The 13,617-nt window shown below is 40.3% G+C and overlaps 1 protein-coding gene across 1 annotated transcript; it reads left to right on the forward strand.

The window, feature by feature from the left end:
• Positions 1 to 334: 334 nt before the first annotated feature.
• On the forward strand, positions 335 to 6,709 carry fam78ab (family with sequence similarity 78 member Ab; the record flags this gene model as incomplete). Its single annotated transcript, XM_080047090.1, has 2 exons — positions 335 to 660; positions 6,184 to 6,709. 2 exons carry the CDS (start codon positions 335 to 337, stop codon positions 6,707 to 6,709), a joined length of 852 nt encoding a protein of 283 aa, XP_079903216.1.
• Positions 6,710 to 13,617: the final 6,908 nt, after the last annotated feature.

Here is a 13,617-nt window from a genome sequence, read left to right on the forward strand (position 1 = left end):
CGAGTTCTTCTGTGATGAATCTCATTCAGGAGGCATTGGCTCGTAAACTTGACAGCATGAAATCATCAGTGCACGGATAAACAGAGTTTCTGCACCTGCGCTTGTTTGGTGAAGTTGAATTTACGCACTGGAAAGCATGCGCTCTACAATTATGAAGATGTTCTACTAGGGTCTTTTTCTTCTCTTCTGAAAGTAATTTTGGAACAAAGATTCATGGTTTTTTTTTTAAATGAGACTATCTGCTATAATAAGTACTACTTAATCTGGTAAACTTTGAGGAAGAACATGATGTGGATCCAACTGTGGTGATTTTTTCCCCTTCCTTGCTGTTTCTATGCGTCTTTCTTCCTCTCCAGACCTCTGGACGTTGTTGTGGATTGTGTTGCTATTTAATGCAATGGGCTGTATCCAGAGTATCAGGTGTAAGCCCAAGAGTTTCCGAGACAGTATCATCGTCCTGGAGGTGACCAGTTCCATCGACCCCAACCCCACTAGCATCGACGAGTCATCCAGCGTGGTACTGCGCTACCGGACACCGCACTTTCGAGCTTGTGCCCGCATCTTGGTGCCGCCAGTGGCCGATAAAGAGACATGGACCATCGGCTGGATACAAGCTTGTAACCACATGGAGTTCTACAATACGTACGGAAACAAAGGGATGTGAGTATCATGGGCTCTTTTCATGTTATTTTTTACTTTGGAGATGTTGTGTGCCTGCCTGGTGAGTTTTTATTTTTTTGGTTTCACTGTGGCTAAAACTAACTAAATGGAAAGTTACCATTATGGCTAAAACTAACAATTATTTGAAAATTGACCAATCTGCTTATCATTTTTCGGATTGATCGATGTATATGGGGTTGTACAAAATGTCCCGAAAAACCAAAACGTGCTAAATTTACTTTGTCACTATTTTTGTTTGAAAAATAATGATTCGATTATTAAAATATTTGCAAGTTCCTTTTCTGTTAGTTGACTAATCAATAAAGCAATTAACGGTTCCAAGCTCTGGTCTATGGAAATGTCTATGGCTTATTTTCGAACATGTCTACAACCCAAGTCATTAGGGACTTAGGAGACAAACCTTAAAATGAACAGAGGAGAGTGAAAGAAAGAGTTGTTGCCACCAACCAAAAGGGTACTTTTACACCAGTTTCATTTCGTGGGCAGGGTCATGAGAGTGTTGGTGTTCCTGTTTTTGGAGGAAATATTTTGAAGTAGTGAAACTCGTCTATGGTTGCATCTGGTTTGGTTGCCCGTTAGACCTCAGAATCAGTCCGTGCTCATTGACATCTGTGTTCAGGGAAGACGAGTGAAGGATTGGTAGAACAGTCACATAATGGCCTTATCTCTAAGTGAACTTTAATATTCAATCAGCAGCAGCGTCTATCGGCTTGGAGCTGCATGCCTGAAGGGCTACAAAGCACTTCAGAACTTGACAGATATGAGAGTAAGTCAGTGTGAAAGAAACGTATTCCTATGACCTTTCACACTTTGTCGATACACACTTCTATTTTTGCGCCCGCAGTGATAGACAAGAAAAACTTTTGCAAACTCAGCCTCTAAGAAAATATGCTTCTTGAAGGGGAGTGATAGTCATAAACTCAATGTCCCTTTGTGTGCATGTGTGTGTGCGCGATAGTGGTAGACATGTTGGACAAGTAGCATTAATATTAAATCCTGTATAGTGGGAAACCACAAGCTGACATTTACTCAGTCAAGTCAGTTTTATTTATATAATCCGCAATATCACAACAAACTCATGGGGGCCCAGAATATGTGCTATCTGTCGACATTGCAGCTGAGGATGTTTGAGTGCTGCATGTCTAAGATTAGAGGCATAGTCCCCTCCCCTATACCTCCACCCCAGTATGATCTGCGTGTGTGACAGTGAGAGAACCCTCTCTGAAAGTCTAGTATGATCGAGGCCTTTTGTAAACTGCAATTGTGTTAACAATAATTTCCTTGTTTATCCAAGTTACATTATTGTATTTGGAATATTTACTCTTGTCTAGCTGAAGTTAAATGTCATGCTCTTTCGCCAAGTTCCTTTTAGTGACTGTTTCCATACAAAGAAACGTACCAAAACATTACAATTAACTAGCTCCTTATGTTGAAACCCAAAACATAAAGCTGGAGACAGTTACTATTTCCCAGTGTACTGCAATGACCAAGTTCATATCTGTGTATAAATAGATGTTCAAGTTCATAAATGTTGGGATAATAAATGTGTTTACATGTCTTTTAACAGCATTTTGAAATTAGCACTTTCTGTGGCCTAACTGCAGCCAAAAAACACAAAATGAAGAGAAAACATTATCAAGAATCAGGGCAGTATAAAACAGTAAATGCAGACAAACTGCATCAACAAAAAAGAACAGTCAACACAAGCTTACTGACAAATATACTATATAAAAAGGGAAATGGGAATGCTCCCTTCCACTTTTGAAGCAGTGTTTGTAAAGGCATATCCCCTCTTAGCGATTACATTTTTTTAACCTAGCCATGTAGCTCCCTGACTCAATTTGTCTTAAAGTATCTATTGTAAATCATTAAACACAACCATGACAAGGCCACCTTTTGTTGATGTTCACTTTTAAAAGTCCCTCTAGGATGCAATAAACGAGTCTGCTAACACTGCTGAGATTCTCAAACTAAGTAGTTTTATTATGGCAATAAAGCATAATGTAATTGGACAGAAAAGCTGAGGTTGGTAATGAGGATGAATTCCGTGTCGGATGTGGATGATGTGCTCTGGATTCTGGACACATTCGTTCCCTGCGTTCCGAATCGCATACTTTCTTCTATTTAGTATGGTAGAAAAAAGATTTAGTATGTCACGATTTTTGTGGATTTAGGAATGGTTAGAAAAGACCCGGATGTCTACTACATCCGGCCAAGATTTTTAGTGTTGAAAACAGCATCCTATTTTGGCGATTCTGACCCATAATCCTGTGCGAACTTGAAGTGACGTCACATCAACGGAGCCTCCATATGAAAACAAACAGGGATGCGACGTATATTAACGCAAGAGGCAAGATCAAGGCGCAATGTTATGATGAAATAAATAAGTAAAAGTATGTCCCAATAGTATGCCTACTGCATCCCAACTAGATTCCTTTTATCATCAGATGTAGTAGTAGTAGAATAGAAAAAATATGCGATTCGGAACACAGGGAATCGTCTCTCCTCCCGCTTGAGGCTCCTGTCTTTTATAATGAATACTATATGGAGGCCCAGGGTCTATGGTTGTAATGTTGCTTAAATATTACACAAAAGAATGACTGCAATTATTTGTGTTAGTTTACACAGACACACTCACAGGTGGTGAGGCTTAAGCATGATGCAATTGCCTAATAATTCATTGTATTGGCACCCTATTTCTTCACCTCCACTCCTGCAATGCTGATCCAATCTTCACAATCCGTGTAAGAAAGCATGACTTGGATGCCCCTCAACTACAGTATGTCTTCTATCAACATATATATTTTGAGTCTACAAACAATTTGCTGTTGACAAGCAAATGAATGAAGCAGCATGTTGCAGAAACAGGAAATTAGACGTTTAGTGCATGGCTGAGTAGATACACAAATTCTCAATGTAGCTGTTAGCAAACTAACCCAAGCTTTGTCATCAGACCTAAAGCCTGCACAACGCCAATCTAATCAAATTTCATTTAGAGTTGTCAAAAAAAAGCTGATGCAATCTTGAGAGCAGATCTCTTCTGTTTTGTGTGGCTATTCAAGAGTGTAGGAACATGTAATAGTCTGTCAAATGAAATTAGCTTCAGTTGCTATGGCTTAGTCAAACCTTGGCTTTCAGTTTTGATGTGTAGAGCAAATGGGCGTATAACTACCGGAGGTTTTAAGTCATTGTTGAACAGGAAATTGCAACATCAGATGCACTCAAGTTTCATCAGTGATCACACACCACCTGCCAAGTTCCAAATGTGTTCATTTGAACTGATTTTGAAGTGCATGTTATTTAAAGCGATATAAGTGGATATTGCCTTAATATGTTTGATTACAATTAGACTATCAAGTGTTTAGCTTGCTTTGGTAGAGTTTGCGTTTGTACCTCCACTTTAAGCTAACTGTTACATAGCCTACCGCATGGGCTACAAGTGACCCTGGTTGGGAATGACTGTGCTAGAGTGCATCCACCATTCACAATAACTGACATGCTCATAAGTCATGTGACGAGGCAGTACATTTATATTCTCTATAGAAGACATTCGTTTTTAACATCCCTGCGGTTCTGTCACAAACACTCATACCACTTACTGCAAAGCTGGCAGTGAAGACACAAACAGGAAGTGAGCCGTATCTCTGCAATTTCCCCCCATTTCCATTCTTTCCCCACGCATTATCAAAGCTCCTCAGTGGCTAGGCTACACATTGTACCTGCCTGATGTTCTGTTGCTATCTTATCTTACCACATCCTATCCTAAGTCTATTTAGGAAATCCTAACTGCTAAATCAAACGTCAGTTTGCAGCATTTCTGTCTGTTGCATAGCAACCGACAATGTTCTATCTCAACTGACTCTCAGCCCAGCCTGACATTATTGTGTAGGCTAACAGCTAACTTTGCTTATGGAGCAGAAAAGGCCTTTGATTAAAAAACTAAACAAAAAAAATAAAAAGTTTGAGCTGTAGGTGACATCTGTGGAGAGGGTGAAGGAAGTTTTAATTTTTGTTTTAAGAGTAAAGTCATTCAATAGCCTTTCAGTAAATACATTCACTGTGTCTCCATTGACTTGGTTTAAAAAAAGAAAACACAGCTAGTCTGGGTCCAACTGAAACGTTAGGCTGGCTGAAGGGTTATCCTAAAGTTAGGAGACTTTTTTTAAGATTCTGGGCAGTTACGATGCTTCTGTAATACACTTTTCCTATCTTGATAGGAACATTGACTTAGGAACTGTGCATCTGTAATGGCTATTTTCCTAAATCAGGTCTTAACTCTAATTACCATGGTAACCATACAGTTAAGATAGGAATTGTGAGTTAGGACGTTTCTGTAATACGGCCCCTGGACCCTAACCTCGCTCCTGATGTTACATTATGAAAAAACAGTTTCCCAACAATTCATATACAGGACCAGCTTAGGCATTTTAGTATATTACTTTGTATTATAATTGCATTACCACCTGATGAAGAAAAAATACTACAGACATTCATGTTTTACAAAAGCCAGCTGACCATGTGCCTGTGAGGCCATTTTGTCAGTTAAAAGAGATGGAGATCCATAATCAAGCTATGTGCCCATAATAATAAGAAAGATAAGTTTTGCAGTTAGGATTGAACGCAGATACTTACTGTTGAAACATTTGGAGTATTGGAGTTGTCTGAGGTGAAGTGAAAATGGGTTGCGGAGGCACCAGTTGAGAGGATTAAGTGATTTATTTTCAGAAAAGAAATGGACATATACGTATAAGCACAGAAAGAGACAGGCCACAGCTATTATCATGCCTGACATGCTAATCTCACCCCTTGGGTTAATACATAAATCAGAATGTGAGGCCAGGCCAAGCAGGCAGTGAGTCATGTTTGTGGTGATCATCACAGTGTTATCTCCTCTCTCCTGCTGATGCTCGGCTTGATGGAATGAACGGTAATCTTTTTCCTGTTGAGGGCAGAAAATCAATAGGTGGAGAGACCAGAGACAGCAGGTCACTTAAGTTGTTCAGTACCGCCTGCTGTGAGTGTCGCAATATTTTACTGTTAAATTGTGAATGTTCCTCTGCGATTTGAATATAGCAAAAAAGTCCAACTGTGAGGCTTTGTGAGTGAGTTGACTCCTTGTTTCAGTCATGTGTTCTCAGCATGGACTTGGACGAAGTGCAAAAGATTCTTATTATTATAAGATTATTTTTGTAGTTATAATGATTTCTATTAAATGAGGAAATCCCAACCAAAAAGTCAGATGAGTCAGGCCATGTAACTTATTTGGAACACATCCTCACTTAAACTTGTACCTCCAAAGGAAATACCTTAAAAGAAAAAAATCTCTTTCCTGTTGCTGTTCGCTCGTGCTAAAACTAGTCAGACTGAGTTTTAGGGATGATGAATATCATCTTATCATAACCGATTAACATAACTGAGTTGTAACAAATTGCACTTTTCTTTCAACTCAGCAGCCCCGTTGTGCTCTGTAAATCTTCATTTGTGACTCCTTTGCACTTCCAGGTCGAGTTGGGAGCTCCCCGACCTACGTGACGGCAAGATCCAGGCCATCAGCGACTCAGACGGGGTCAACTACCCATGGTACGGCAACACCACGGAGACCTGCACCATCACGGGCCCCACCAAGAAGGACAGCAAGTTCACCGTAAGCATGAATGACAATTTCTACCCCAGCGTGACATGGGGCGTGCCCGTCAGCGAAAGCAACGTGCCTCAGCTTAGCAGCATCCACAGAGACCAGAGCTTTATAACCTGGCTGGTGGCCATCAACCAGACCACCTCAGAGACACTCGTCTTGCAGACAATCCGCTGGAGGATGAGGCTTCACATTCAAGTGGACCCGCAGAAACCTCTGGGTCAAAGGGCAGCACTGAAGGAGCCCATGGCCCAGGAACAGCCCCAGATCCGGGGCAAGAACGAGCCCATCCCCACCAACGCCATGGTCAAGCCCAATGCCAATGACGCCCAGGTGCTGATGTGGCGGCCAAAGATTGGTGACCCCGTGGTGGTCATCCCACCCAAATACTGACCTGTTTCACTGACCAGACTGGCCTTGGATACCTTAACAGTATCATCTCTTTTTTTTGGTTCCTACATCGTCACCAGCTCTCACTGCTTTAACCCTTCCCTTTATATTTCCTTCTCTTTATGTTTTAAGACAACTGAGATAGGAAAATACAGGCAGCGACAAATAAAACCAGCTCCGAGAAAAAGACCAGCTGTTGCTTCGAGGTTCGGCTTGGACAGACTTTTAAAAACTGGAGCGAAGCAAAACCGCAACCATTCTACCTTCAAACTGGGTCGGGTCGCACTGTGCTAAATGAATCATTGCAAAAACGAGAAACTATTGAAACTCTTTTCTTTTTTTATTTAAGTTTTATATTTCGCCTGTCAGGGCCAAGTGATGTGGGGTTTGTGAGTGTGGGTGGATTTAAGTATTTACACGGCCATGTACGCACACAGGCTACTTACATGGTATGCACAAACCTTGTGTACGAATACCAGTTGTGTTTTTAATTTTTATTTATGGGCTGGGAGAGAGTGCATTGAACTATGTTTGTGGTTGTTTTGTTGTCACGTGTTTTCACATGACAAACTGCATCGGGTGACATACTAGATTTTAGCACTTTTTTAAGATCATGCAAGACATTCAATCCATTGCTGCCTTAAGTTTACATTGCTTTCCACTGCAAGCTTTTAAGCCTTAAACATATTTTTGCTCATCCGTCCCGTCTCTTCCACTTCCAGCCTGACTGTGCTGGCATGTATGGGTTTAGGACAGGAATTAAACCGCAGAGGGAAGGGAACCCTGGGTCTGAAAATAAAGGGTTCCGTGTTCAGAAAAATGTATGGTCTCACAAGCACAACCAGCACTATGCGTAGACGCAGTTACGCAATAAAGCTAACAAGTTCTGTTTCAAGTGCATTATGCAACAGAAGTGATGCTTTGTATTGATGGGACATCAGCAAAGCCAACCCTTCTCGATAGCACTCAACACAATAACGTGTAATAACAACTTGAGCAAAAAGTACTCCAAAGCCTTCACTTTATTTTGTTCATAGGCAGTTCTAGCATTCAACAGAAAAAACAACTTTTCCTCTCTTTTTATCAGATGTCCTCACTTCCTCATTTGTCTTTTTTCATTCGTCCTGTCTGGCCTATTCTTACTTGTGACAGTAAGTTACTAAGGGTTTGCATTGCTCACAGTGAACAATCAATACTTTGACTAATAAGCAGCCACGCGCAGGGTAAATAACTTAAACACTGGAGTATAAAAAGACATGAATGATAACTGCTGTGCAGTTTGTCATTGCAGTTTGTTTCTCCATTCCAATCTGAAGGACGTATTTATTATTGTTGCCTTCCTTTAAAATCAATAACCCCCTTTCTCTTTGCATAATAGTGAAATCGATAAATGTCTGACGTCAAGTGTTTTCTGTCCCTCCTCCTTTATCATCTGTAATCTTCATCTACACCAGTGCTCTTCCTCCCTCCCCCTCCCTTCTGTCTTTCTTGCGTTTTCTATCTGTTCTCGAGGCTGAAAAGCAGAGGAGGAGGCATGCGAGTCTGATTCCGACTGCTCGGTTGGCATATAGATGACCTGCTTCTCTGCTTTGCTGGTTGTAGCTCTCGCTGCGGAAATGTGGGGCTTGTCTACCACCATTTCACCGCCAGCAAATGTGAGGCACATACACACACACGCACAAACAAACAGCTCTGGTCAACTGAACACTGATCTTAAATTAAATAATGTCTATTTAAATGTGAAGACAGAATGGCTGAATTTTGAATCAAGACTTTAAAAAAAATCTCCTGATCATGGGAAGCCAAAAATTAGGTAAAAGTCTTTCACTTTTAGGTGTTAAAAACATCTTGCCAGCTCACTGTGCCCACCACGTCCCTGTGTTTTGGCTCCAACCAAAGAAACAATTTGCATGCAAATTTAGTCCGCTCATGTATTTTACAAAGATCAGTAAGCCACTGCTGTTTCAGCGTATTAGCATCTCCTTACTATCGCTGTACAAAGCACACATCCATCAAACTCGGTTCAGACCACACTTCTTTGTGTTTTCTAGGTTAATCTTTCCATTACAAAACTGAACTTTTTTTGGTGATTCCACCCGGTAGTACTTTGATTTGGTTGATATTTTTCTACTAAGACTAAAGAATTAGTTGGGAATTTTTGGAACTAAGGTTATTTGCTCTCTTATTGACATGAAGATCGACCTCTTCTGTGTTTGTATGCTAAACATGAGCTAAACATGAAGCTACAGTACAGCCAGCAAGTACATAGCTCAGCAAGATTGGAAAAAAATTAGAAACAAGTAGCTTGGCTCTGCGCAGAGGAAACAAAATACCCCTAACAAGACCCTACATTCTAAGCTCACGCGTGTCGGCACTGGTTCATGTCTAACCGCGATGGGCCTGTGCTCAAGGCTGGGTCACGGCTTGGCGCTGTGGTGAAGGGAGAAGTAGGAGAGGAGTAAAAAGGCTATTGAGAGGGGGCGCTGTCATAATTAGATCTGCAGTGACACACTTATATGCCCTAGATGGACTGAACTGTGCAATGCTACCCAAGGGCTAGCTAGGAGTCCTGGGTGAGGTTTAAGTAAGGTCAAATGACAAAGGTCAGGGTCAAAGTGTTTGTGTAAGGGGAGCTGTCAATGTCAATGTCAATGTCCCAAATTGTACTCATAGGCAGTGGAGTGGCGGCGTGGGAATGGACACTATAAAGGTGACAAAATGTAATCCATTTAGACATTAATGCCGGCTCAAAATAACATTGACCTTTGCAAAGCACAACGTGAATATCAACTGCCAGTTATTTTCAATTTGCAGTGTGAACTAAGTGAACCTTCACCTAACGTAGCACCTAGCACGTGGCCATTGTTGTTTCCTGGACTGCGCTGTAATGTTTAGTTGTGATTACCCAGAGACATGGTGGATAGTGCTCAAGCTGGACTACACGTAATGTAATTAAACTGTGACATGCAGAGAGGCCCGCACTTACAACGTGTGTGAGTCAGTGTGTTCAGGTGAGCATGTTAAATTCCATTTGAGGGATATAGGCAGGATGAGGAGTTTCACTAATGTGCTTCTTCTGTTGTTGAGCGATGATTCTTTCTCTCTATGAGAGAGAGAGATAGACACACACACAAACCCCGAGGGGTAGGCCTGTTGTGGTATCTGATTGTCAGAGCGGTGTCACATTGGCAGTGTGGACTCATTTATCAGCCCTGCACGTGGACCATCTGAACACATGCTACAAAAGCCATATGCATAAACTCACCTGTTTACTAATATACAGGAAGTGATATATGTTTCTTTTGTGTTATTGAACTCGAGCAGTAATATGAAAATTGAGGTAATTCAGTTGGTGTCAACTATGAACAGCATTTCATGTTATATTGTTGGAAAAAGGGAACGAACTGTCTTCTCCGTGTGTGTGTCTGAATCAATGATTTGTTAATAATGTCTATTTTATGTGCACACAACAGAATAACATCATTGATGCTTTATGTGCTTCCGTAACTAAGCCAGAGAAAAACGAAAATGTTCACACAGTGTTCGTTTGCTGTACGGAGGGCTAAACTTGCCAAAATTTGAAAAAGCCAAAACTATGCAGTGGGACATTGTTGGTGACTTGAGAACTCAACAACTTCAAGGCACATACTATTAGGCCCGTTTTCAGTTTTTGTTATTATGATATGCATTTAGCATACTTGTATTTCCAGAGAAACATCACAAATGCAAAATGTAGGCAAGATTCTTTGCTGTAGTGAATTTGTGCTTAGGGCTGTTGCAGGAGAATGAAAGCCTCCTCTCTTAAATCCACACTGTTACAGTTCTTCTGAAGGCTGCTATATTTGCTTTATGTAGGTATTAAACCCCCACAAGACATCAGTGAATCATAATCCATTTATTTTAAACCAATGAAAAAAAATCCATTTTAAACTCAGGACCACCCGCCTTCTTTTACCTTTTGGTTTAATCCCATGAAGAAAAGTGTATCAGTTCATCTTTCAGCTTCCATAATTAAACTAACACTGTCTAATGGTTTAAATACAAACCTCAATGTAGCACACAAGATAATATGAGCGACCATGTATGTTTCTCATTTGTTTGGTTTGTTTTCTGGAAAAACGCACTTAAATAGATAAAGCAGTTTGTGTTTTTTTGTTTGTATGACTTGTCCACCAATACTTGAAAATGGGTCAGTTCTGGCAAATATTTAAAACTGTGAAAATGCACAACACTGGGGCAACAACCCCTGAAAATAAAATAATATAATAAAAAAGGTATTTTTCATTGATGAATAAAATGTACAAATACTATCTGTTGTCTTTCATTTTCTTTTTAGCTTAGCATAGGTACTTTTTCCATAGTGGTACACACAACTACTATACAGTATGTGCATTTTTAAATATTTGCTTTTTTTTCTGATAGTGACATACAAAAGCATTTCTCCCAAAATAAAACTAAACCCATGTTTGGGCAGACATTTTTAATTTAAATTAATTTATAAATCAAAGGCCAGGCTTAATAGTCTGCTCTTAGAATTCAACCTGAAGAACAACACGTTTCCTGTGCTTTCTTTAAAGACTTAATTACATGGCATACATCTACTAGTTTCTTCCATACATGTGTTATTTCAAGTTAATTTCCTTAACAAACATGTTTGCACTGGGAATTCATTTACTCTGCACAAATCAAAAGAACCACATAACATCTGAGCTGCGACAAAGATGTGCAGTGCTGAGTACTGAATTGAAAATCTTAAAAGCATGTACAAATACAAGCAAACCCTCCAGGCTGCACATACATGGCTGAGCACATGATGTATTGTAGGCCTCTGTCCACCGCCCTAAAAATTATTTTAACATCACTCAGGATGTGTAAGTAGAGGAAGATACAGTGAATAAATGACATATATTAGAGTGAAAGAAGGAAATAAAAGTAATAGGAAAAAAATTAAAAATAATAAATTGTTAAAAAATTGTGAAAATCATTTGTCCATCTTAATACCTCCAGACCTCAGACGTCTACAGAAATCTTTCTCAGGGTTTTAACTTTTGTGCAATCTTATCTTTAAATAAGATAGCGTCAAATGAATCAAAATTTAAAAATCCGGAAGTAGTAATTGATATTAACAGAGACGCCCTCATGAATTTCATATACAGGTCCTTCTCATATAATTAGCATATTGTGATAAAGTTGATTATTTTCCATAATGTAATGATAATAATTGAACTTTCATATATTTTAGATTCATTGCACACCAACTGAAATATTTCAGGTCTTTTGTTGTTTTAATACTGATGATTTTGGCATACATAAATTCCTATCTCAAAAAATTAGCATATCATGAAAAGGTACTCTAAACGAGCTCTTAACCTAATCATCTGAATCAACTAATTAACTCTAAACACCTGCAAAAGATTCCTGAGGCTTTTAAAAACTCCCAGCCTGGTTCATTACTCAAAACCTCAATCATGGGTAAGACTGCCGACCTGACTGCTGTCCAGAAGGCCATCATTGACACCCTCAAGCAAGAGGGTAAGACACAGAAAGAAATTTCTGAGCGAATAGGCTGTTCCCAGAGTGCTGTATCAAGGCACCTCAGTGGGAAGTCTGTGGGAAGGAAAAAGTGTGGCAGAAAACGCTGCACAACCAGAAGAGGTGACCGGACCCTGAGGAGGATTGTGGAGAAGGGCCGATTCCAGACCTTGGGGGACCTGCGGAAGCAGTGGACTGAGTCTGGAGTAGAAACATCCAGAGCCACCGTGCACAGGCGTGTGCAGGAAATGGGCTACAGGTGCCGCATTCCCCAGGTCAAGCCACTTTTGAACCAGAAACAGCGGCAGAAGCGCCTGACCTGGGCTACAGAGAAGCAGCACTGGACTGTTGCTCAGTGGTCCAAAGTACTTTTTTCGGATGAAAGCAAATTTTGCATGTCATTCGGAAATCAAGGTGCCAGAGTCTGGAGGAAGACTGGGGAGAAGGAAATGCCAAAATGCCTGAATTCCAGTGTCAAGTACCCACAGTCAGTGATGGTCTGGGGTGCCATGTCAGCTGCTGGTGTTGGTCCACTGTGTTTTATCAAAGGCAGGGTCAAAGCAGCTAGCTATCAGGAGATTTTGGAGCACTTCATGCTTCCATCTGCTGAAAAGCTTTATGGAGATGAAGATTTCATTTTTCAACAAGACCTGGCACCTGCTCACAGTGCCAAAACCACTGGTAAATACTGGTTTACTGACCATGGTATTACTGTGCTCAATTGGCCTGCCAACTCTCCTGACCTGAACCCCATAGAGAATCTGTGGGATATTGTGAAGAGGAAGTTGAGAGACACCAGACCCAACACTGTGGATGAGCTTAAGGCCGCTATCGAAGCATCCTGGGCCTCCATAACACCTCAGCAGTGCCACAGGCTGATTGCCTCCATGCCACGCCGCATTGAAGCAGTCATTTCTGCGAAAGGATTCCCGACCAAGTATTGAGTGCATAACTGAACATAATTATTTGAAGGTTGACTTTTTTGTATTAAAAACACTTTTCTTTTATTGGTCGGATGAAATATGCAAATTTTTTGAGATAGGGATTTTTGGTTTTTCTTAATTTTTTTTGCCAAAATCATCAATATTAAAACAATAAAAGGCTTGAACTACTTCAGTTGTGTGTAATGAATCTAAAATATATGAAAGTCTAATGTTTATCAGTACATTACAGAAAATATTGAACTTTATCACAATTAGGGCTGTGTCAAAAAATCGAAATATCGCGATACTTAGTTTCCCGATATCAGTATCGATTTTTATATCAAAATATTTTTTTCTCTACCCCATCATTATTACTGTTTAAGGAGTTCTCAGAGGATGGTGAGCAGCTCTTTTAGGTTCCTTTCCTTAATTTTCAGTTCATCACTTGGGATATAA

Source organism: Ammodytes marinus (assembly GCF_949987685.1).
Source record: "Ammodytes marinus genome assembly, chromosome: 18".
Lineage (NCBI taxonomy): Eukaryota > Metazoa > Chordata > Actinopteri > Uranoscopiformes > Ammodytidae > Ammodytes > Ammodytes marinus.